The sequence below is a fragment of the Hemicordylus capensis genome, chromosome 1 (assembly GCF_027244095.1).
Source record: "Hemicordylus capensis ecotype Gifberg chromosome 1, rHemCap1.1.pri, whole genome shotgun sequence".
Taxonomy (NCBI): Eukaryota; Metazoa; Chordata; class Lepidosauria; order Squamata; family Cordylidae; genus Hemicordylus; species Hemicordylus capensis.
The window spans coordinates 409187748-409214363 of NC_069657.1; the positions used below are offsets into that span (position 1 = coordinate 409187748).

The window sequence follows — 26616 nt, forward strand, 5'->3', positions numbered from 1 at the left end:
GGGAAAATAGCGCCTAGGGCAAGCACTGAAATTGCGCCCCCTGTCCAAGCATCTGACACCCATCTTTCAGATAACTTTACCATAATATCAGCTGAAAAATACAAGTCAGGCTCGTTAATCTTTTAAAATTTCAAAAACTATTTAGCAGTGGTCTTAGCCAGATCAAAAAATGCTGGAAAACTACAAATTTCAGTATGCTGGGGCTCATGAAATACCCAAATACTATGTGGAGGTGTACTTGGAAAACTAGAAGTGCCTGTCTAATTCTTTACTATGCATTGTAGCATCACTATTACATAAGTTTTAAAAATCAATGGAGGATTAGACTTTTCCCAGATACTCTGAAAATAATTAAAGGATATGCAGAGTAAACTGTGTCACTGCTTGGAATATATTCTAGTCTTTCAGAAAGACAGTTAAAATGAGAGAAAGAGAGCAAGAAACTCCCAGTGGGCCTTAATATTAAGGATTTCACACTGATTCAAAGACAAACTCACCATTAATAGACATATTAGCAAGACATCACATTTAACTCACTTATCACAAGAAGTAAAGTAAGAGCAAATGAATACAATCCTAGCTCATAAGCGTCAGCTCAGTATTCACAAGCCCTAATTCTCTGTACATAGTGCCAATCTGAATATGTGTACAGTGTCTTATATTATATTAATTTTTTAATTTTTTTTAACCTGTAGCCCCTTTGGGGGGCTTCCTAAAGTCTGTGGGGGGGGGGTTGCAAAGGTTCCCCCTCACCCCGCTGGCCTCTAGGGCCTCACAGGTACCATTTGAGCATGTGCAGCGGCCAATTTTAAAAATAATCTTTTTTTTAAAAAAAAGCCACTGAAAACAAAACGGCCACCACGCATGCTCAAATGGCCTCTGCAAGGCCTGGCATGACCTAGGGCCTCACAGAGGCCATTTGAGCATGCACGGTGGCCATTTTGTTTTTGGCAGCCATTTTTTTTAATTTTACAAAATGGCGCCCCCTTCAAGTGCCCTGCCTGCCCCACCCTAGATACGACCCTGTTTAAGAACTATAAAAAAGAAAACCAAAGGCTAGCTTCTGGATAACGTGTCAGATTTCTGCACAGAGAGAACTGTGAAAACTAGCCATAAACCCCAAGTTGGACTGCAGTTCATAGATATGGGACTACAACATGGACTACAGGAGAGAAGACACAACTACCAGTTGAATCTTCTTCCTGCCACAGCTGTTAGTCATGGCAGCCCTTTCAGAATACCTGGTCGCTACCTTTGAGGAGAATATGTTGACAGGGCAGACATGTATTGAGGTCTACTTTAAGAAAAGGCCACATTCATTATATTCTTCTGTGTTAATATTTTTCCTCTGGTGATAAATTCCAGAGAGGCAGCTGTTAGATTATCACAGAAAAAATAAATATGCCACAACTGAGGAGCTATGCCATAGTTCCTCCATCTGATGATGTGGGCTATAGTCCACAAAGGTTTATGTGACAAGACATCTGTTCGATATCAAGGTACCACAGGCCTCTTTCCCAATAGTTTTCTCTGTAATCTCTCTGTGGCTGACTTGCCCCCTCTTGTACAGCTCTGACTGAACTGGAGTCAAACTTCGAATTCGAAACGAAAGACTCTCCAGCCCCACCAGTTGGACGCTGAGGCGGGCTCGTACTTCGGGCTGCGTGGTGGGGCCAGGCCGGGAGCAGAATACCGGCGCATGCGCGCCTCTCGGAACCACCTGTTCGTTTTTATTACTTTCTAGACTAGAAACGACAAGACTTAGCCCCGCCTCGGCCCAGCACCAGAGGGCTCAGGTAACAAGGGCTGGGCCTTGCAGCCTGGCGCGGTGCGTGCGATAAGCTATCTGCTGGGAAAGGGAATGCTAATGGCGCCCTGCTTTTGCAGGAGCTGTGTCGGCTGCGGCATTTCTCCCTAGCCGAGACGAGGGAGAGCAAACTCTCGGCATAAAGAAGAGCCGGGAAAGCGGAGTCCCCTTCCCACCCGCCCCGGCTGTTGGCTGGGGGGGGGGCCTCTTCGCGTCCCCGCTGGCCCCAGTCCACTGTCGGCCGCTCCGCTTCCTGTTCTCTTGTAGTGAAACGCCAGTGAGATATATCTGGATTATTGCGCCCTCCCAATTTCCCCCCCACCACGAACTCTGCGACTTCAGGCAAGTCCCCTCCCTCCCCTCTGTGTGACTTCTCATATTCTCTTTTTGTGTTATTTCGTTTCCTGTCCGGAGAGGAGGAAGCGAACAACTGTCTGAAGTCGTCCTCGCTGTGTTCAGTACGTACAACTGGTGAAAGTGTTCTGTCCGTATTTTTTTTGGTTGTATGTTAAGAGGCATCCGTTTGTCCCGCTACTTCTCTAAGGGTTGTCGCACTTGTTCTCCTTTCTGACAGAGACGGTAACAGCTGCTGCGTTACTGGCTGAAATTCCGTAGCTCAGTGTTGAGGGAAGCTTCTTCTGTTGGGTTGCTGCATGTTGCTCTCTTTAAAGCTCAAGGCTAAATGGGGGGGCGGGTAATCTAAACTTCGGGGAAAGAGGGATAATTGCTTCTATTGGGTGAGATGAGTAGACTCTCTCATTTCCTGTTCTGCTTGGTGTACTTATAACTTATTCTGTGCTGTGAGCTTTAATTTCTGATTCCTTCATAAGGTAGGTACAAGCATAAGGGTGTTGTAGCTCTGTTGCTTGTCACTTATAAACCTCTTGCTATGTTTCTTATCTGGACTTTGAGGAAAGATTGGGCAAGCTTAATACTTACACATCATCTTGGCAGTTGTCAGAGTCGTGATGAAACTGGCTCCCTTCTGCCCTCTGTCGGGCTCTGGGTCCCCCCCACCCCCCACTGACTTTAAATTGCTATTCTGTATTTGCCTGTTTTGTGGAGCTGTGATATGGGGATCTGAAATAAATCCTGCTGTTATGGATCGTGGCTTTCTAGTTAGTTCCACCAAAGCAACTGATGTGACTAAAATAATCTTTTGTATTTTAAAGGGTGGTTATAGTGTTACGCAGGGTTGTGCAGCTTAGGTGCTCCTGTGGATGTTGGTCTGTAACTCTCATCATTCCTGACTATTGGCCACTCTGTGTGGCTGGGAATGATTGGAGTCGTAATTCAACAGCAGCTGGAGGGCTAAAGTTGGATGCTCCGATGTAGCAACTTGCATCTATGAGTGGGTACAAAAAACATGAAGAAAGTTTGTTAAAACAAATTACCCATCAACTTCTATGCAAGTATTACTATGAAACTGCCCAGGAATTCAGTGTAATAGAATCTTTTAGGAACTTGCATGGAGGTCCTATTTGAATGATGTGTGTGCTCCCTTTGGAATTGCCTGTGTAGGCAGCAATTAGAACTAAAGCTGAGGTAAAGTATTGAGCTGAAACTACAGCTGTGAATATTTGTTATTGTAATATTTCATTTTCCTTTTTAAGAATATTATGTTAAGTTTCAAATTTGTATGTGGAGTAATAGTTTTTAGTGAGCACCTATGTTAAAAGAGAAATTTCAATGTGCACGTATCTTTAGGTGACTGGTCTGTACATGGATGGTTTCACCCTGACATGGCTTATTCTTACATTCTTAAGATTATTTAATTAGGTGACTAGAATTGAGATTGTTTTCTCAATACTTAAATTGTCATAAAGCATGATGGCATGTGCTATCTAACAGAGAATGGGTTTTTAATAAAAGAATAACTCATTTCAAAATATTATATTCTATCTTGTTTCTTTGCATTTTGAGGCTTGGGTGGTCAGGGGATAACATCATGACTGCCTAAAACAGTTGAAGCCACTTTGTAGCTCTGACTGTTGGTTTTGCTCTATAGATCATCTACAGCAGGGGTGTCAAATTTCTGGCTCGTGGGCTGAATCTAGCCCATGAAGCTCTGGCCTCTGAACCACCCCTTCCTCTCCCAACCATGCTGCACTGCTCTGCTCCTTCCTCTCCTGGTGCGCCAGCTGATGTTCAGTTCACCTCCCCACCCCCTGCATGCCATTGGTGCTGCACCAAGAAAGAAAGGGGAAAGGAAGGAACAGAACGGCGTGGAGGGAGGGAGGTGAACTGAACTTCCCTACACTCCTTCCTCCTGTCATGAGCCTTTGGCCAGACAAGCCATTCCTTCCTCCTCTTCCCCCCGCCCCGCCCCATGCTGCAGTGTTCTGCTCTTTCCATTCCCCTTTCTCAGCACAGCGCCAATGGCATATGGAGGCAGGGAGTAGAACTGAACTTCCCCTGCTGTGAACCACTCCTCCTTTCCCCCCCACCACACCTGAGGAAGTGAGTGAGAGAAAGAGGGAGGCTTTCTCTCTGCATGAGAGAGAGGAAGGGAGGAGGAGGAGGAAAAGGCAGTGGGAGCTGCCTTCCCCTCTGGAGTGAATGGAGTGAGTCGGGAACGAGGCTGTGCTTTTCTTGGGCATGATGTTTTTTCTCAATTATTGAGGTGATTGAGTATTAAAAATCTGGTTTGGGGGCAACTTTGAGCTTGCAGTAAAGCCTCGCAGTAAACCCACGGTAAAGCCTGCTGTCTGGGAAAGCTCCTGTAGGCACAGCTATCAAGGGTGGTTTCAGATGTCACGCCAAACCTATGGTTCCACTGAGTGGTTGGAGCCCTGAGAACACATGCGTGTCCTACTTCTGGTCTCAGGAAGGATATGCTGAGTTTGGGCATGCTGTATGAACCCACCAGTCTTGGCATATTCTGCCCTACTTGCAGTATGTATTCTGAATCTGTCCCTCACTTCAACTCTTAGTTACAGACAGTATTCTCTCTAATTTTTTTCATCTGTGTGTGGAATGAATTTTGTTCTGGGTGGCAGTATCAAGGCAGTCTGATACTGAGCGGGATCTAAAATTAATTGAACGGACATAAAAAACATGTGAGTGCGTGCACACGGGCATGCCTTAGAGGGAACACTGGTTAAAGATGTTCAGTTCTGTACCACAAGTAAGGCAGAATATGTTGAGAATGGATGTGTCGTATGAACCCACTAATCTTGGCACATCCTTTCCAAGATCGAAAGTAGGGTGCACACATGTTCCTGGGGCTGCAGCCACTCCATTGAATCTCAGGTTTTGCATGACATGGAGCTGCCCATAATAAATAGCCTATTTTGCCTGCTGCTACCTGCTTCTTAACTCAGTAGATCAGAGGCAGGGTGGATTTGATTTAAATAAAAAAAAATCATTGATTTTTATCCACCCTGATCAGAGGCAAAACAATGTTGGGCAACTGGATTGTGGAGAGGGCTTATCTCACACTCTGGACTTGTAATACACTTACCAAAAAGTCTAGTGGTTCAGATCTGATGTTAAATCACTATCATATTTAACTAATCTTGTTTAATATCAAGTGCTAGGTATTTTTAAAATACCAATCCTTGAATATAAAAGCAAGGTCTGTACTTTCTGCTGTACCTTTAGGATTTTCTCTCGGTAGTCTAGGCTTTTAGCATATACATATAGGGATCTTGTGCAAAAGTATATTTTGGCAATAGAAGTTTGCTTTGATCCATGTTGCAGAACTTCTTAAATAATGGAAAGTAATGATTATGGTAAAATACTGCTTTTGCTTGAGAGTTTAATTTTCCTGGGCTGTCTTATCTGAGTGTAATGCTTCCTTTCCTGTTCTAACTGCTTATCATATTTTTTTCCTAAGAGAGACAACATGATTCCATTTCTGTTTCTGAATGCTGGACCTACACATTTGGTTTACTACTTGAATAGGACTAATTCTGGAAATGGGACCTATTGCTACAGCACTGCACAGGAAAGTACTGTGCTCCAAGGTGTAACCTTTGGTGGAGTTCCTACTGTGCTCTTGCTTGATGTATCTTGCTTTTTGGTATGTATATTTTATAAATATTCTAGTTGTTGGGAGATTTTTCTTCTGTCCAGGAGCTTAGTTCCCTGAAGAGATCTGAAGCAAGTTAGATCAGCATATGCTTTATTCTGCTGAAATGAAGACAATGACTAACAAAGTGCATGTGTTGGAATTGGAGGGGACACACTGGGAGCCCTCGCTTAACTCCCCGATTTGTCCACACATTCTCTTGTACAAGGGCACTAATATTCTCAAGTGCTGCTTGCATGCCAGAAACACTCTGCTTGTATAACCGCACTTGTGCAGGGTGACTGGGGACTCCCGGTGTGTGAGGACTCCTGGTATGTCACTGCAGATTCTCCTAATGCACACATTTTGTTAGGCAGTAGGCCAGTTTATATGAGAAGGTCCTTCCTTCTGCAGTTGAACTGTGATGTAGGGTCTAATATGTTCCAAAGAATGATAGATGGTAGGGATGCAAAATAAGTTGTGCTTTAGATAATAGGATTTGCAACACAAATATCAACAGTCCTTTTTATTCTCTCTGAAACTGAGAGCACCAGCTGTGGTGCCTGCCAAAAGTAAATTCAAGAGCACCTGTCAACATAAACATATTTATATCCACCCACAGCACAGTACCTCCAGTGGCTGTTGCTGGTATTTACCTTATGTTTCTTTTTAGATTGTGAGCCCTTTGGGGATGGGGACAGGGATCCATTTTATTAATTTAATTAATTAATTCTCTATGTAAACTGCTTTGGAAACTTTTGTTGAACAGCAGTATATAAACGTTGTTGTTGATATTTGGTCTGAGTTCATTCTTGTCCAGACTGAAGAGTTGGAAACCAGTTTAACCTCAAATGATAAAATCTTGTGACGAAACTCTGACTTCTTCTTTCCTAGCTCTTAATATTAATGTTTTCCATAATAAGAAAGCGAATGTGGGATTATGGTCGCATTGCACTGGTATCAGAAAGAGAAAGGTAAAGATATTAAAAACCTGAATATTTATGCTAATTTATTTATGCTAATCTATTAATTTATTTATGCTAATTTATTAATATATTAATTTGTCTGTTGCTTTTGTATACCACTCTATATAAAATCTCAGGGTAGTTTACAATCCAGTCAAACAACAACCAAAATCTAAAAATCATATAAACAGATTAAAATTAAAATTAACATAAGTAAAACTGTAAAAAAACCCTGTTTAAAACTTCATAAACGAAAAGCCTGAAAAACAGGTTGTTTAAAAAGTTGTTTAAAAACAACCAGAGATGCTGTAATGGTCCCCGCAGGATGTAAGCAAATGGAGTGACAATGTCATGCTTTCTAGTGACCATACGACATTTTGATATGATCAGTCATGGCCACAACCACAAATGGAGGAAACTGAGAGAAAGCAGAGAGCTCACTCAGCAAATGTCAGACCATCATATATCTGAGGCTTTCTGGCATCCATTGATTTGCAATGGATGCCATCCAGTTTTAATTTGTATTGCAATTGTATTTAATTCGTATTCCAAGAAGCTGCAGGATCACTAATTATGTACTTTAACTATGAATGAGAAGTTTCTGTCATCCAGTTACTAGTAAGTATGTTTTGCTTGACGGCAGCTGAACGTGGAGGCCTGAGCATGGCACACTTCAGATTTAAACTAGAGTTGGTTCATTAAAATCTAATTACCTTATGTCTCTTATACACTTATACATACACACACAGAGCTTTATTTTACTGAGCCATAGATTTGGGGATAAGCAGGAATCATCTAAATATATTGGGGACAACGGTTTGGGAAAATGCTTGTCTCATCAGTGTTGACTAAGCTGATAATTTTTCTGGACCTCATAATTTTAAAGTCCATCTCACGATTACAAAAGAAGCCAAGTTTATTTCCAGACACTACAAAGGCTCTCAGTCACCTTAGTCAGCTCTGAGTCTTAAAACAAGCTTTTATTAGTTACATTGTTTATGGTGCTTTGTGGAAATTGTCCCCCAGCTTCCTGGGAGCAGGGTGGTTATGTATGTATGTGTGAGAGAGAAGCCACTTACAGAGTCTAAGGTCTTCTTAAATGAACCCCTGATAGAATTTAGCAACTATTGTTAGTATAAGATTCTAATCCTTAAGCTTTCCTCTGTATCTTTTAGTGAATCCAGATCTCATGGATTATCTTCCTCATCCGGGCCTGATAACCTGGATTCTGATCCGGTCAGTATTGTGGGTTAGGCTTATCATATATGCTACATTACAGCATGCATGTATAATATGCCTTGAACTTGTATAAAGAAGTGACTCCAATGTTTGAAGCAATAACATAGTCTCAGAAGTGTGCTCATATGGAATCCTTTGCTTTTATGGCTTCTGTTTTTCAGTCTTTAATAGACTGATAATCTATTACAATTTTTTTTCCTTTGAACCCTCATATTAAATCAAGGAGAGGCAGTGTTTTGAAGCAATGTGCTAACAGTAAGTAGCTGCATAATACTACTTACATTGGGAACAACTTTAATAATTACTAATCATAAAACTTCTGATTCTGCATCTCTAAAATAATGCTAAGACACACAAAGCAAGTTATGGAAATAAGGAGGACCTCCTTGGTAGTTATTGATTATTCAGGTCAAGAGTCACCTTTTAATGGCTCTGATTCATGTTGTCTGTGCTAAACGGTGTTGTATGGGGAATGTTAGCCACAGAGTTGGAAGGGCCATCTAGTCCAGCCCACTGCTAAATATAGGAAATCCAGATCCAACAGATGGCTGTCCAGCCTCTGCTTGAAGACCTCTATCAAGGGAGAGCCCAATTCCAGGTAAATGGTTCCATTGCTGAACTGCCCTTACCATTAAGAAATTTCTTCCAATGTTCATTTGAAATCTGCCCTCCTGTAACTGAAGTCTAAAAGAAGCAGACCTCTGTCCTCTGAGGCAGCTTTGAGTCTTTGCCCTCCTCCATGTAAAGACCCATCAGGTATTTGAAGAATGCTATCATGTGTCTCTTCAGCCTTATCTGCTCCAGGCTAAACATCTGTTCATTCAGCCCTTTCTCATAAAATTCATTTTCCAGACCTCTATCTTCCTTCATTGCCCTCCCCTGAATTCGCCTGAGCAATTGGGCCCACTCCCAAGAAGTTACAGAAATGCGGGATTAATCATAATATATTTTCTATATAGACTATGTCTGTCTACTTGTGTTGACTGTAAGGGAGTAATTAGGGCAGTCTTCTATCACTTCCTGATTTCCCCCTTGCTTCACACAAGATCATTAGTTCAGGAAACTCAAGAGCCTATAAAATTCCCAGTTTGGCAAGTTTCCAAGAAAGAGAGGTTCCATAAGTGTATGACTAGCATGAAGGGCCCAGCAGCAGAAACCCCAGGCAGCACATCTGAGTGATCAGGAAGCCTGAACCCCATCTATTTTGGGAATCTTTATTCGCATCAGGTCACAAGGGTTGCTCACTATAACTTTGTTCATTATTCAGTTTCAATCCACTTTCTTGAGGAGTGAAGAACTCAAAATAAGTTGCTATCACCCTTAGGTGTACTCTTTGTGGGGAGAGAGACAAAGTGTAGAACAATCTCATTTAATATTTCTAAAGCTTCCATGTTCAAAGTTTTGGTGAAACCCCAAAAGCTCTTTTCTTGGAGAATAAATTACAAATATAAATTAAAATTAATACATCATTCTGCTCCTTAAGGGACAGTAAGTGAGTGGGATCCAGTGAACCTTGTGCATGAGCAGGAAGTAGTTCCACTCATGCTTGGGAGGGTATCCAATTCCTTCCAATTTCCCTCTTCCAGTTGTAGCCCCCCATGCTGCATCCTCCACAGCCTTTCTAGATGGCTCTTCAACCCTCGGGAGTGGCCCTTGAGGAAGTGTGTGCACTGCACTGCAGTGGAAGGAAGGAAGCAGAAAAGCCCCCTTATGCAATACTACTTGGTTCGTTGTACTTTGAAGTCTGCCTAGTGTTTCAAATATAAATATATTTCTTTTTGTTTGCAGGGCTTTTGTTCTTGGATGACAGCTGCTTTTCGAATGCAGTAAGTTCACAGGGCTTGAAATGTTCTCTGGCGCTTAATACTGTTTGTTTCATAGCAATTATTAAAACAAAAAGCTGTAACTTAATAATTTTTAATTTAACAAACATTTATACAAATATTTATAAATTTTTAATGTAAACCATTTTATAAAGGCTATAATTTTTAAAAAACTAATGTTTTGGCATTGTATGTTAATATTGCTGCCATATTTTACAGATAGATAAACTGATAACATACTTGTCCAAGCCCATAACTGTGGAAAATCTTGAATGCATAGTTGGAAGCTTATTCTAATATTTTGCAGCTTTAAACCAGGGCTACACAACTTTGGCCTTCCTGCCGATGTTGGACTACAACTCCCATCATCCCCAGCTACAGTGGCCAATAGTCAGGGATGATGGAACAGCCCTGGTTTAGTCTAATGTGCTATATAAAGTCAGCCTGTAGATATCTTTGAAAAGTTACCATCTGGTGGATAAGGCAAACCCGCAAATAAACAATCGCTAGGAAATAATCCTTAAATACTTGATCTTGATTCAGAGCTTACCAAGAATCATAGCTTTAAAAAGAGGATGTTCCCAAAAATTAGAGGTAAGAGTTTCCTTAGGGACTCTACCTTTTTCTTTTCCTCCGTTATTTTCACTTCACGAAATTCTTTCTAGTTATAATTAGTAGCATGCGGCTTAATACTTAAAACACATGCTTCTAAATTTTTGAATAAAACTGATTCAGGAACTTTACGTAAGCTCTGAAGTCTGTAGAAAAGTTGCTTTCTTAGTGGTTAAGAATTAATTTTACTTCTCAGTTACAAAATTGCTGTGTATGTAGAACTTATATTTATATTATGAATTATATAAATATATTTATATTTATATTGTGAACCACCCAGGGACATTTTTCATGGGGCGGTATATAAATGTACTGCATAAATAGAATATTTATCTTCTTCCAGAATAAGAGGAATTAAAATTTCAGACGAGAATACTTTAATTGTGCTATGTTGTTCAGTGCAGTGATTGACCATAATGTTCTGAAGTAGAGAGACCCAGATGTCCAGTTGCTGCCTTATTAAAACCGTGTCTCCCCCCTGTCCCCTCCCCCCACTTTGGCAACTCAACCTTTTCTGGTGCCCAGTGTGGTTCTCTGAATCTCTGAAATATTGTCTTCAGTGAGACAGTTCTGATCATAAGGCCTGGCTCACTTCTAAAACAGCATCTGGTTGTATTTATGATTATAAAATGACAATATTTAAAATCCAGGTTTGTGGTGTTTTTAAGTCTTATAGAATAAAATGTAAACATAGAACCGTGTTTTAAAAATCACTGTCAAGTAAAATGCTGAGGTTGAGAGCAAGCTTGACTTCTATTACATCTTTCTATGTGGGTTGTGCTTTTGAGACTAAGTATTTTTTTTAGGCCCATCTGGCTTTTTATGGTACTACCTCAACAATTATGTGTTACTTTGCAACAAACCCCTTAGCCTGTCTAGTTCTTAAGCTGATTCCATGTGATAAAGCTTGCTGATTTATTTGCTTCTTTTTGTGGTGCAGTGATGAAGAGATTCATGAAAAATGTGGGGATGACGCTATGCACTATCTCGCTTTTCAGCGCCATCTCATCTGCCTGTTGATTGTTGTCAGCCTATTGTCTTTGTGCATCATACTTCCTGTCAATCTATCAGGCGACCTGCTTGGTAAGGAACTCTTATGCCTTAGATAATATGTTTTGTGTAGCCCTCAAGCTTTGAGAATCAAGACTTAGTGATATTTATATGACTTGAGTTAGAGAACCCCTTCTGTGTATCCCGTTTCTAGTGATCAAAATACCCTATGCTAGCAGGGAAGTGAAGTTATAGTCTCTTCATTCCTTTCTCCTGAAAGTTTTTGGGCATCTAGTAAAACCTCTATTGAAAATAGTGGTGCAGATAGTAGGTTCTGTATTGATATGATCCATTACAAATATTGAAACGTACAGAGTATAGGAGCAGATGTGCATTCAGTAACTGGACTCTGAACGTCTGTGCTACATATGTTAGATTCTCCTGATTGCTAACATAAATAATAGTGGTAACAGCATCAATAAGAATAGAAGTGTTGCTAGACTAGAAGTGTGAGCACTGTAAGATATTCTCCTCAGGGGATGGAGCCGCTCTGGGAAGAGCATCAGAAGGTTCCAAGTTCCCTCCCTGGCATCTCCTAGATAGGGCTGAGAGAGATTCCTGCCTGCTACCTTGGAGAAGCCACTGCCAGTTTGTGAAGACAATACTGAGCTAGATAGACCAATGGTCTGACTCAGTATATGGCAGCTTCCTATGTTTCTAATAAGAAGTGCTTCAATGGAGGTAGCTTTCCTTGAACCAATAATCATCCCTTAAAAGTTCAGTGAGGCTGTCTTGGCCATTCTGTGATCACTACATTGGAAATTGCAAGTAAACTATGAATTTTGAGCTCCTGTTATCTGCATACCAAAGGTAATAGCTGTACTGTTGCAAAATGAATCAAGAGCCATTAATGATCCAAGGCCTCTTTCATCACTTTGAATTCAGAGCAGTTGGTATTCCACCCCTCAAACATATAAACAAATTGAAGAAAGCTAAGAGGTGAATCAGTTGACAACATTGACTACTTCTGTGATTGACTACTTCTGTGCCCATTTGAAAAGCTATCTTTTCAAATGCAAAATGATAGTGGTGTACTCAAAATCTGTGTCTCTCTCTCTTTTTTTAATGCAATGCTTAAGATTCTGGAACTTGTAGGTAAGAAACTGAAAAAAATAGAAGGCAATCATTAAAATCAATATCTTGGTATTCAAAGGCTTTTTGAAGGTACCCAAAGGCACTTGTTTCAGCAATTCTGCTTCCAGTTTCCAGAGTGACATTGCAGAAGGAATGCTTACAGAATGTATTACCGTATAATAGGGCTTAACAAATCCCAGGTGCCATGAAACCATGGCACCTAGATATTTAATGGTGGCCCCTAGACTAGAATGGTCAGATGCAGAATTAATTAAATCTTTTTGTCCCAGGTGACCCTTTTCCTGTTCATTTTACTTGTAAAGGGGATGAAGAGTAGCCCATTTACACTCCCACTTGACAACATTGGTCACTAGGTCTGGTAATTTTGTCAAGAGTCCATTCACCTGGCTTCCAAATTTTGGAGCTGGTTCTTGGATCCGAAGAAAAATTGTCAAAGCCTATTGTATAATATCAAAGTAGATGGCTCATATTCATCTATAGTGGGCATAGGCAGAAAACTCCACTTTCTCTCCCTCTCCCCCAAATATCTCTTCTCCCTTCTGCTTCAGGTCAAAAGGTGCCACATAGATTGTTGGCTTTATGAATAGGCTAGCAGCCCAATAGGCTGCTTGCCTATTGGGCTTACTCCAGCTGGAAATGTCTGGCAGCGATCCAGCTGATGCACATTCATTTTCCTGGAGTTTGGGTAGGGGGACTAGCAGCGGCAGCATTTGCATTTGTTTCCAAGGAAAGGGTGGTCACAGACACACAGGTAGACGAAGATATCTGCAAATATTAAGATAGAGGACGTTGCCTGCTTCCTCCCTCTCTCAGCCAAATTTGGATGAACGTAATGGGTGCCTCACTTCTGGTTGCATTTAGTGCATGTGTGCTGGTCCTGCCTGCCAGATTCTTGATACTGTTGTACATGTTTGCTGCCAGATAAAGTGGGTAGTTCCTCCCCCTACCACTCTAACAGTGTTAGGTGATATTTACCAGTTGTAGAAATTATAGCCTTTCTATACTTGCATCTTCCTCAAAGTGCATCCTCTGTGCTTATGGATTGCTGTGTTCACTAACTGTATAAATTCATTATAGCACAGTGCTGAAGTAATATGAACATTAATCACTTTGTGTGCAAATGTGGTTTTTTGAAATGAATGGAATGTGCATAATCTAGTTGAAAATTCGAAAGAGAGAGCTCTCTTTTTATAACGTGTAACTGTCCCTATTCAGCCTAACATAATGTTCCTCCCAGTTGCTGTGCTACTTGCATTTTTAAAAATTGTGAACCCTTGGGACAGGGAACCATGTTCTCCCTCCATTTTTCTATATAAATCACTTTGAGGAGAACTTTGTTAAAAAGCAGGGTATAAACATTATGATCTGGTTCGAGATCCGTCGATGTTCATAAGAATGGGTTCTGCGCCTGCGCAGGAACCCCACGGTATCCATGCCTGAGCTCGTCGAAGCGCCCAAGCCACGCCCCCACGCTGCTGCGTGCTATATAAGGCGCGGCTGAGGCGCGTAGTCCCTCAGTTCTTTTCCGACCGCCTTGTGTCCTGGACCTGCGGTCCGTGCCTCTTCGTCGTTACTAGTTCCTTGGTTGTTCATCTATCCTCTTGACTCGGACTGGAAATATCGGAATTCTCTGGCTCTACTTACGGAACGGCTTTCGGAAATCTCTGGCTCTCGTTTTGGACTGGCTTCGGTGACTTCTGGCGAACGGACGCGGAACGGCTTCGACCTTGCTATGGCTGACGGAAAAAAAATCTTTCAAATGGTGTGAAGGCTGCAGGGCTAAGTTACCCTCCAAGGACCTTCATGACCTCTGCCTTTTGTGCCTTGGTGAGGAGCATAACGTCTCCTCGTGTAAAATCTGTCTGTCTTTCTCGAAACAGACTCGGAAGAATCGGGCTCTTCGCCTCCGTGCGGCGATTTACGATGAAGTTTTGAGCCCATCTACACCGGGCACTCCTCGACCGTCGACATCTAAGGCGCCAAAGCCTTCTTCGACGTCGAGCAGAGAAAAAACCTCTGACATAATTCCCGCCAAAACGTCGTCTATGTCGAAAAGCGCCTCGACTTCAGATAGACGCTCGACACTCGAAAAAAAGACCTCATCAAAGAGCTCAGGCTCTTCTACCTCGAAGCCCTCACATCACTCCAAAGACCGTGATAAGGCTTCGAAACATCGACATGATGATCTCTCGACTCCGACTGACTCCAAACGTCGAAAGACTCACGAGAGCCCGCGGGGACACACACCATCTCCCTCTACGGCGCAGTCATCAGAACCTAGGTCGAAGCCATCGACGTCGACTGACTTCGCAGTACAGACGGTGATTCTGGAGGAGCTACCCGTTTCCTCGACACCGATAGTTATCGACGTGGATGCCCCTTCGACGCATTCTCCCGTTACCGGCATGTCGACGTTGAGAGTGCTCGATACCGAACCACATCAACTAACTACGTCGGACCCTGTTTCCTCCTTCAACGCCGGACGAGTCTTGCCCGACGACGATCGGGCTTCGAACCTTCGGCGATCTCCACGAGTTTCGATGCCGGCAACAAGAACTCTCTCACCAGCTCCAACACCTTTGGCTTCGTCTGCCTCTCCATCGACACCACAAGCCTCGGCCTTTGCGCCGTCCACCTTGCACACTCCAGTCCTGTCAACATCGATGCAAGTAACCCCTCGATATCGACCACCGATACCGACTTTCCAGATGGTGGATGTCAATGCCGAAGAATCTCTCCCAGCAGCAACCCGATCTCTTCTGTCTCTCCTGGACTCGACGTCGAGCGGCCGCTCGACATTTACCGGCTTCCCTTCAGTGGGCGTTGAAGCCGAGGGAGGAACACCTACCTTGTCTCATCCTCCAGCTCCACCATCCTCCAACAACTTGCCACACACTCCTTGGCACTCCTGTGGTTATAGACACCCTTCCTTAGGGGTCTCTTCTCCAGCTGGTCCCTGCAGAGATGGCGTTAACCTGCCCTGGAGACAAGTAGCACCTGCTCATCCCTTTCCAACTTTTGCGACAATTGCGACCCAGACATGTGGCTCCATGAACAACCATTGTGCCACACAGACTTCACCACTCCACCTTACGTCTACATCTACACAGACAAGTCTCCTAAAACTACAAAGCAATTCAGCCACGCAAACGGATCCTCACCGTGCTGAGGACGCTCAGCTGCAGCCTGCCTCTCCCTCAGAACACTACGGCTCCTCTGACTTTGAGTCCGACCCTGAAGACACCAGTTCCATTGTGGAACCACCTACGGCTGTAGCACCGGTAACTTATGTTTCACCAAATGATGAAATGAAAGCATACCACAAACAGATTTGGGCCATGGCTGATGCTCTTGGTCTAGATATCCAGTCACAGTTGGCAACTATCGAGGACCCAGTATATAAATTTATGTTGAAGACTCAAATGACAGCCCCAGTTGCCCTTCCAATGTTACCAGTAATTACAAGGGCTGCGAAATGCGCTTGGGAAGTCCTCCACACTTCCACCCCGACGTCAAAGAAATTGGAAAGTCTCTATAGAATTCAAGATAGGGATAATGACTATCTGCTCAAGCACCCGGCGCCAAACTCTCTAGTAATAGATTGTGCCACGGCGTCTAAGTCTGGCAAGAGGTACACAGTCCCTCCTGATAAGGAAGGTAGAAAACTGGACCTATTGGGAAGGAAGATCTATTCAACCTCTTGCCTTTCTATTAAGGTAGCAAACTATGCGGCCTGCACTACAATGTACACTCATGGTCTCTGGGAACAGTTGGAGAAAGATTTGGACTGCCTATCCTTAGAAGACTTTAAAGCAAAATTCCACCAAGTCTTAGAGAACTCTGGAGACCTAACACGCAGACAGCTCAGCATAGCCAAACATCTAGCTGAGAGCGAATCTCGGGCAATGGCGGCAGCGATAACCCTGAGAAGACACGCTTGGCTGCGGTCTACGGGACTCCAAATGGATATGAGAGAAAGAATAGAAGGATTACCATTTGATGGTACTGGCCTTTTCAGTGAAACAACTGACTCCACTATGGAGCAGTTAAAGAAATCAAAATTCACTGCAAAAACTTTCAGCTCGCATCCTTCGACTTCTTCCTCAACATCAACGTACAGGAACAACTATGGAAAATTAAAACCCTCCTACAGGTCACAAGACAGGCGTGACTTTAGGAAGCCCTACTCGTCTTACCAACGTCGCCCGTTCTATAATAAGAAAAGGGCTCCTCAATCACAGCGAGCGAAGCCACAAGAACCCCAAAAGCGTCTTTGAAACTGTGGACTGCCCATCGACACCATCCTCCCTACCGTCTCCATACACCCCCCCTTCCCTGCCAGCGGGGGCCTCTCCACCAGCACTGACGGATCTCTCCATCCTTCCGTCCCTACCAACGATCAAACTGGCAAGCCATGCCCCCGCATGGCACAGCATAACATCGGACCGGTGGGTCCTGAAGATTATCACATATGGTTACGCAATAGAATTCAGGACTCTTCCACGCTTCACGGGGGTGAGATGCACTCCCTCCTCGAGGCTGCTTCTGCAGGAGGTGAAGGAGCTTCTGGAAAAGGGGGCTATTGCCCCGGTGTCATGGGCAGACAGGCTAACAGGGTTCTATTCACACTATTTTCAGATCCCCAAGAGGGATGGGGGGATCCGTCCCATCATGGACCTCCGTTGTCTGAACAAGTTTATCCACGTCAAAAAGTTCCGTATGATGGCGTTGCAACAGATCCTCCCACTACTCCAGGGGGAAAAGTGGCTTGCGACGCTGGATCTCAGGGACGCCTATTTTCATATCAATATACGTCCGGACCACCGCAAATACCTACGTTTCACTGTCGGCGACAAAGTGTTTCAGTACAATGTATTGCCCTTCGGACTGTCCACCGCTCCGAGGGTTTTTACAAAATGTATGGCAGCAGTGATTGCCCATCTAAGAACCAGGGGTGTATCGGTCTACCCTTACCTGGACGACTGGCTCCTAACTGCAAAAGTCAAAGACGAGTTAGTTTTGCACATCCAATATGTAGTGAACCTACTTCACGATTTGGGCATCGAGATAAACTGGAAGAAATCGCATCTGGAACCATCACCTATAATCTCCTACATAGGGGCAATCCTAGACACAACACAACAAAGAGCCTTTCTCCCGGAGGAGAGATTCAACTGCATCCTGAACCAAATCTCCGAGTTTCAAGATCATCCCCTACAGCCAGCCCGTATGATTCAACGTCTGTTGGGCCTTATGTCAGCTTGCAATACAGTAATCTATTATGCGAGACTCAAGATGAGAAAGCTCCAACTCTGGTTTCTTTCAGTATTTCGTCCAATCAGAGACAGTCAATCAAAGCGCCTTCTACTTCCCCCGGAAGTACTCCGGTCGCTCTCCTGGTGGACCAAGCGGAAGAACCTACTCGAGGGAGTACCCTTTCGATCCCCCTCCCCTTCGATTTGGATGGCGACGGATGCCTCGCTCCAGGGCTGGGGGGCCCATTGCGACAACCACAAAATTCAAGGGAAGTGGTCTCCTCAACGTGCCAAATTGCACATCAACTTCCTAGAGCTTCTGGCTGTTTTTCAAGCACTACAGTCATTCTTACCTGTCCTTCAAGGGAAAATTGTTCAGATCCACCTCGACAACACAACCGCCCAGGCATATATAAACCGCCAGGGAGGGACGGTCTCCCGGAGTCTATGTGCTCTCAGTGTTCAAATGTGGCACTGGTGTATTCTACACCGCATTTACCCCAAAGCTGTTCACATCAAGGGCCTGGACAACACCCTAGCAGACGACCTGAGCAGAGTCTTCTTGCAGGACCGTCAGCACGAATGGGAACTCCGCACGGATGTGATAACTCCCTTCTTCAACCGGTGGATGAGGCCTTCAGTGGACCTCTTTGCTTGCTCAGAGAACACGAAATGCGATCGCTTCTGTTCAAGGGCGGGCCACGACATTCTGTCTCTCGGAGATGCTTTTCAGTTGGATTGGTCCCTAGAGACACCTTACATGTTTCCCCCCCTGCCATTGATACACAGAGTGGTAGCTTGTCTTCTCTGCAATCCGACCAACTGCATCCTAGTGACTCCATGGTGGCCAAGGCAACCTTGGTTTCCGCAAGTACGCAGACTGGCGAAGAACTGCTACAAGCACCTACCTTCCTATCCGGATCTCCTCACTCAAGACGGAGGTCTCGTCCTGCACCCGGACGTCAAAACCCTCCATCTGACAGTGTGGAAGATAGTCTGCTGACTCATATCCTACTCAACCAGCACAAGGAATCTACGCGCCGCAACTACAGGCGCAAGTGGGACCGTTTTAGGTCATATGCACGCTCCAAGGGATTCCTTCCTAAACGAGCCTCAGTCCGGGAGGTTCTACGATACCTTACGTCTTTGAAAGCAAAAGGCCTGGCCAACGTGTCTTTGAGAGTCCATTTATCTGCCTTGTCCGCATACCATCCGGGTATTGACAACTCTACACTGTTCTCGCACCCATTGAGCAAGGCCTTCCTGAAAGGCCTGTCAAATGTGTACCCTACAATCAGAACACCAGTAAATCCATGGAGTTTATCGCTGGTTCTTTCGTCACTGACTCAGGCTCCCTTTGAGCCCATGGCTACGTCCTCCCTTAAACACCTCTCTTGGAAGACGAGCTTCCTGATTGCTATCACAACAGCAAGGCGTGTGAGTGAACTGGCGGCTCTCAGGGTGGACCCCCCTTATACTTTATTTCAACCAGACAAAGTCCGCATGCGTTTAGACTCTACTTTCCTACCAAAAGTTGTATCCGACTTCCACTTGAACCAGGATATCATCTTACCTACATTCTTTGGGAACCCTACTTCTGCTCTGGAGCGATCGTTACATGCTCTAGACGTGCGCCGTGCGCTCCTATACTACATAGACAGCACAAAACCCTTTAGGCTCTCTACTCGTCTATTCATATCGTATAAAGGGCCAAGGAAAGGATCCCCAATTTCGAGACAAAGATTGTCCAGATGGCTGGTAGAGCTTATTCTCCTGACATATCATCTACAGGCAAATCACCTCCAGAAGCCATTAAAGCCCACTCCACTAGGGCTGAAGCTTCCTCCGCTGCACACCTCTCTGGGGTCTCGTTCAGGGATATCTGTAAGGCCGCAACTTGGTCTTCGGAGTCTCCCTTTATTAAGCACTACGCCATAGATGTACGCTCTGCGGCAGAGGCCACTTTTGGGAGAAGTGTTTTGAAACAGGTGTTGTTGTGACTACTGCTCCCCCCTCCTACTGGAGCTTGCTAAACACCCATTCTTATGAACATCGACGGATCTCGAACCAGATAAACAGGTTGCTCACCTGTAACTGATGATCTGGTAGAGATCCGTCGATATTCATAAGACCCTCCCAACCTTCCCCTCTGCAGTAGTGCTACTTCTATGTGCGTATGGGTGTGTGGCTTCTATCCTCTTCAGGATATTCCCCCTTTTTTAATGGATGAACTTACCTAATTTAAACAAAACAAAAAAGAAGTAAAGACTTTAGATGATCGTCCTCCACGGCGGTCGTCCAAGAACTGAGGGACTACGCGCCTCAGCCGCGCCTTATATAGCACGCAGCAGCGTGGGGGCGTGGCTTGGGCGCTTCGACGAGCTCAGGCATGGATACCGTGGGGTTCCTGCGCAGGCGCAGAACCCATTCTTATGAATATCGACGGATCTCTACCAGATCATCAGTTACAGGTGAGCAACCTGTTTTTCTCTTTTTCAGATAAAGATCCTTATAGCTTTGGGAGAACTACTATAGCAAACCTGCAGACTGAGTAAGTAATGATCAAAGTGTTGTATCCTATATTATCTCATATAACTGAAATTGAATCCGGACAAGACGGAGGTAATGTTGGTCAGTAGGAGAGCTAATCAGGATGAGGAGATTTTACTGGTTATGGATGGGGTTGCACTCCCCTTGAAGGAGCAAATACGCAGCTTGTGGGTATTACTGGACCTGGCTCTGCTTTTGGAAGCTCAGGTGGAGGCGGTGGCCAGGGGTACCTCTGCACGGCTTCGGCTAGTGCGCCAGCTGCGTCCCTTTCTCGAGAAGGCAGATCTGGCCACAGTTATCCATGCCTTAGTCACGTCACGGCTGGATTACTGTAACGTGATCTATGTGGGGCTGCCCTTGAAGAATATCTGGAAACTGCAGCTAGTGCAAAATGCGGCGGCTAGGGTTTTATCTGGAGCTGCCCAGTGGGAGCACATCACACCCATTTTGAAAGAGCTGCACTGGCTGCCAGTTTGTTTCCGGGTACAATTCAAGTTGCTGGAACGGTTTGGGCCTGGGATACCTGAGGGACCGCCTGCTCCCAAGGGTTACTGCCTGCTTGACGAGGTCATCTGAGGGGGCTCTGCTCTGGGTGCCCACAATGAGGGAGGCTCGGTTGTCATGTACACAGGACAGGGCCTTCTCTGTTGCTGCCCCCAGACTGGAATGCTCTACCGGTGGCTATTCGCTCCTTGGTCTCCATTACAGCTTTTAAAAAGAGTGTAAAATCTTGGCTTTTTGACCAGGCATTTATTTGATTCTCTGCTGCTGCTCTTTATACTCTGTATTGCTTTTATGCTTTTGTTTTAAATTTTTAATCAGATTTGTTTAATATTTATCACTTAATATTTTAATTGTCTCTTATACCATCTTGTGTTTAAATTATTGCTGTAAACCGCCTTGGGATTGTTTAATGAAAGCCGGTATATAAATTTAACAATCAATCAATCAATCTTCTCCTCACCTGTAACTGTATATTCCTAAACTTTATCATTTTAGGGATCTTGTTTCCCCTCTGGTGTAGCAGACTAAAATGTGCTGGGTAGGCATTGGGGAACAAACAATGGCAGCTATACAGTATGGTTAGAGAAGGAAGAGACTGCTCCTTACTTGATTTGGGCAAAATGATTTTTCTTTTCCAAAAAAATCTAAAAAGCAATTTTCATTCCTAGGGCCAGCACAAAATGTTGGCCCTGTTTTCACTAGGAGCATAGCAGAGCCAGTGTCTTCCTCTACTGCCCTCTTTCTTTCCCTTTACATTTACATGTGAAGGCAGCAAAAGCTTCGTATTACAGCTTCTTCGATGTGGTATCTGGCTTTTGCACTCTGGGCTTCGTGCATGCAGGGACACCACGCTGGAGACTTCCAAGCTACCTGCTTTTTTGGCAGGAACCCCGCTCCCACCACTATATGCAGCTGCACCAGCCCTTCTTCTCTCAGTCCATCGTCCATGCTTCAGTCGACCTCGTGAGACTTCCTCTGAGGTGGCGAGGGGGAGGTTCCCCCCTTGCTTCTCCCCACTTCTCTTGCTGCTTATTAGTTTTCCTTTTGTTTTCTCCCTTGTATAGTTACTGCTTTTCCTTCATGTATTTTCTTCAGTCTGCCCCCCGCCTTGACCGTTGTACTTTGTGTTCCCTGGCTGGCGGCGGGAAGCCAGATCTTGGTCACTCATCATATGGCAAGTAAAGTCAGTTCTTAAAAATGTGTCCATTGTGGCACAAAACATCCATCTTTGGACACACATAGCAAATGTCTCGTCTGCTTAGGAGAAGCATACATAGTCGAGGCCTGCTTGTGCTGCCAAAAGTTTACAAAACAGGCCAGAAAAAGCTGCCTGCTTGCGCTCAGCCCTTTGGGAATAGGCCCTCTGTGCTTCACAACAATTGGTTCTGCAATGTCCAAGGGCTCTGCAGTGTCTGCTTCCACTGCAGACCCTGCTTCACGATCACCTGTAGGGGCTCCGAACTTGGTGGCACTGCACTCACCGACATTAACCTTGGTACCAAGAACTATGGTGCAGATGAAGATTCCATGCTTGATGCCAAATGCATTGGTCTTGATCCCAACTGCCAGTGAGTTCTGGTCTTGGACATGACTATTTTGACTCTGTTATTGATGCTTGTGTCTGTACCGGCTATGCCTATACCGGCTATGGTACTGAATAAAAAGAAGGTACCAGTGACCCGGTTGCCCACAGTTCAGCATCTCCCCCGCATTTCAAAACACAAACAGGTGCCTAAGGAGGAGGATCTGACTCCAGAGAAATTTAAAAAGAGAAAACTGCACTCGGATGCATTTTGGAATTTGGGGGATGGGCTCAGAAACCCTGGCACCAGCACCTATGGAACTGCCCTAGTTGCCTATTCAGCCTCCTTGCTGGCTTCCAACTAGCAGCGTGATCCTGGTGGTGTATTAGTCGGAAGTGAGCACCTTGATCCCCAAGGCATCTTCGCATCCAAGCTCTCTTGCTGAGGTACTGAACATGCATAGGACCTGGAGGGCTCCCTGGACTATTGCCCTATATGGCCTCACTCTCTGGACCCACACCAATGGACTCCCTGGATCTACATGTCAGAGATTGGACTCTTTTTATGGTATTGAGAAGAACTGGCTGGGATATTACAGCACCCAGGCATCTAATGCTAGATTGGAGTATTGGGTTCGATACCATCATTCTTATGAAAGGCCAGGGACCTTTATATCTCAGTCATAGGATCGTTCACTTAGTTCTCAATGAACACACTGTGAACAGCCTCCCAAGGGCTCCGGTAGGAAGTTAGCACTTAAGCATGCCAAGGTGCTTTCTTCAACTTCCGGCCACAGAACCTACAGTGCTAACCCCCTCTCTAGACCTGCTGAGAGCAGGACTGTCAGTGCTCCCGGATTACACTCCTCTGTCTCATTATGCCCAGTGTTCTGGACCACCCAGAGAGTCACCATTTGAACTCTGAGGATGATTCTGAATCAGTGGAACACCACTCTTTGCACTTGGAGCTTCTGTCACAGCAAACCTCATCCAAATGTTACTTTTGACCGAGCAGATACTACCTTCCTAAAAAGGCTCCTTACTCCAGGTCACAGCAATGACAATGTACCCCCTCTTATCCTAAGAAACAATGACTTTCCTCTCTTCCTCACCAGCACTTGCCTTCTCCTGTACCTGCCGGCTTGGGAATGATAACTTCCAATTCTTGGGTCCAGACCACCCTCTGCATAGGATATGCCCTCCAAAAGTTTCACGATATCTGCCCATTGATTCTCACGGCAGACATCGTGAAACTTTTGGAAAAGGATGATACAGAGCAGTGTTTCTCAACATTTTTTGAGTCATGGACCGATACATTCTTTATGCACAGTTTCCCGGACCAGCAGTTAGTAAAGCGGTTTAGTTAGTAGTAAACCCTTTGCCCCTGCCCTCACCCCCAGCCCCCCCCCCAAATGATTTTGAGCCAGTGGGAGCTCTCTGGAGCTCATTTCCAGGCAGTCTTCACTGCTGGATAACGTTCATTGCAAGGAAGCGAAATGAACATTATCCAGCAGTGAGGGCTTCCTGCCTAAAAATGAGCTTCAGAGAGCTCATGGCGGCAGCCCCCACCAGCACGAAATTAGGTTTTTTGTGGGGGTGATTTTTATTAGTGATGCCTCACGGACCGGTACCCAATGCCTCGTGGACTGGCACCAGTCCATGGACCAGCAATTGAGAAACCTAGAGAAGGTTTGTGATCTTACCTCCCTAGGATTCTATTCTCAATCTAAGTTAAACAAGCTCATCGCCTACAAGCACTTTCAGATGCTAATGATCCCTACTGTTCTGTCACCCCTTGAAAGGGGTATGTGGATGCCATCCCTAGACCTCAGAGATGCCTACTATCATGTCTCTACCCGATCCCAACATCGGAAATTCCTTCGTTTCCAAGTCTGCCGCTCCACTTACCAATTGAAAGCCCTCCCATTGGGGTTGGCTTCATCTCCCAGGGTCTTTACAAATTTTATGGTCCCTATAGTGGCACATCTCCAATAGTCCAGTCTACAAATTCTCCCATTTCTCAACGACTGGCTGATCGCAGTGGAATTCCACGAACAATCTGCATCAGAAGTATGGGACATCATCTCTCTTCTAGAGACCTTGAGACTATAGGTCAGCTACCAAAAGTCCCAACTGCAACCCACTCGATGCATCCAGTTTCTGGGACTGGTTTTTGACTCTATCCGTGTCTGGATCTTTCTTCTAGAAATCAGAATGCATACACCCATAGCTTAGGCTGTAGCAGAAGTGAACTATGGACTTCACAGAGCCAAGACCATCCAACACATGTTAGGTCATATGGTGGCCGTCACATACATAGTGCTGCACACCTGCCTCCATATGTGGTTGCTCCAACAGTGGTTGGTGGTGGTGGTGGTTGTTGTTGTTTTTGAACAATTTCAATCCACAGGTAGGCTCTCAGAACACCCTCCTTCCCACCCCACCCTTCCAGGACATCTGTGCTTCCCTCCATTGGTGGATGCTGTTGAACCATCTACTGGCAGTCCCTTCCATTTTCCAGTTCCAAAACTGGTCCTGACAACAGATGCCTCAGAATGAGGCTGAGGAGGGCATCTGTGAGAGTACCATGTGAAAAGTCACTGGGACAAACTGAGAAGGCCCGTTGCATCAGTTATCTGGAGCTTCTCATCATCTTCAAAGTGCTCCAGTGCTTCCTACCAATAATAGAGGGCACCAGTTTCTTGATCCAGACAGACAATACCACCAAAAAAGCTTATGACAACAGACAGGGTGGAACCAATTGAAGGAGCCTGGTATACCTGACGCACTGTTTGGAATTGGTGCTTCAGACATCGTATTATGCTGCAGGTAGTACATATAAGGGGCTACACAAACCAACAGGTGGGTACCCTGAGCAGGTCCCCTACTATTTTCCACGAATGGGAACTCAATCTGGGAGGGGGGCAGTGGGGGGGGGGGTCCTTGGTGCTCTTTTGCTACTGCAGAAAACAGTCAATGTCTCCACTATTGCTCCAGAGAGGACGTGGGAGTTTGCTCATGGGGAGACACTCTTGCCATCCTATGGACAGACCTTTGTATACATATTTTCCCCAATCCCACCACTCCTGTGGGTCCTTCTTAAGATCAAAATGGAAGGAGTGAACTGTATCTTGATCGCACTAAGGTGGCCCTGCCAACCATGGTTTCTACATCTTCAGAACCTTGCACAAGCCTACCAGCTGCTTCTGTGCCACAGCAGCACGGCCTCCTGTTTCATCTGGATGCATGATCCCTCCATCGGGCAGTGTCGAGCATCTTCAGTCCTTCCCAGTGGAGCGCCGCAGGATTCTCCCAGCCATGTACAAGCTGGCCACAGTTAAATCTTACTCCCATAAATGGACATGTTTTACAAAGTTCAGGTCTCAGCGTGGTTTTGATGTTTCTTCATTGTTGGTACAGCATATATTTACCTACTTATTTAAAAGAGAACAGTCTGAAACTATCTTCCTTACAAGTCCATTTATTAGCCATTGTGTGTCTCACTGCAATCCAGCCATTCCTGGTTCCACAATGATGTCAAAAAGTTCTTGACTGATCTCTTGAATCTTTATCCAGATGCTCTGCTGATGGTCCCTGCATGGGACCTCTCTCTAGTTCTGGCAAACTTGATGAGGCCTCCTTTTGAGCCTTTGGCCACAACAGACTATTAGCTATTCACCTGGAAGGTCTGCTTTCTAGTGGCCATCACTTCCACACTTAGTAGGTGAATTGCGGGCCCTAAGAGTAGATGCACCCTACCTTAGCTTCCATATGGAGAGGTTGTCCTGCAGCCAGACATACAGTTCCTTCCAAAGGTGTTCTTGTCATTTCATTGCTCCCAACCTACCAACTTAACTGTATTTTCCCCTAACCCAACATCCAGAGCTGAGCATTGGCTACATCTTCTGGATATTAAGGCAGGTTTTGGCTGCTTTCTATGGGTAGCACACAGCTGCATGGAGAAAGACGAACTCTTTATTTGTCTCATATGAGGGACAGCAAAAGGGGCTCCAGGTCTCCTCATAGTACATATCCAGATAGATTGTCTCCATGATCAAGTTTGTTACAAGATCACCAATAAAAAACCAACAACAACCATTAGGGCACACTCCACCAGGACTATGGTGACTTTGGTGGCCTTTGATAAGGCAGTGTCATTGGAGGTAATTTGCCAGGCTACCA

General features: G+C 44.9%; 1 protein-coding gene across 5 annotated transcripts in view; it reads left to right on the forward strand.

Annotated features, from left to right (window-relative positions):
• Window positions 1–991: 991 nt before the first annotated feature.
• Window positions 992–26616, forward strand: part of TMEM63A (transmembrane protein 63A) — a 75203-nt gene continuing 49578 nt past the window's right edge. Inside the window, exons 1-7 of one of the 5 annotated variants that reach the window (XM_053307636.1) lie at window positions 992–1796; window positions 5646–5831; window positions 6714–6793; window positions 7960–8020; window positions 9812–9849; window positions 11399–11541; window positions 20358–20409. In XM_053307636.1, the coding sequence (XP_053163611.1) occupies window positions 5655–5831; window positions 6714–6793; window positions 7960–8020; window positions 9812–9849; window positions 11399–11541; window positions 20358–20409 (551 nt within the window). In that variant the 5' untranslated portion in view covers window positions 992–1796; window positions 5646–5654. Of the gene's footprint in view, window positions 1797–2004; window positions 2266–2333; window positions 2638–3124; window positions 4431–5645; window positions 5832–6713; window positions 6794–7959; window positions 8021–9811; window positions 9850–11398; window positions 11542–20357; window positions 20410–26616 lie in introns of those variants that run through there. The other 4 variants (XM_053307660.1, XM_053307644.1, XM_053307649.1 and 1 more) reach the window with 4 other exon arrangements.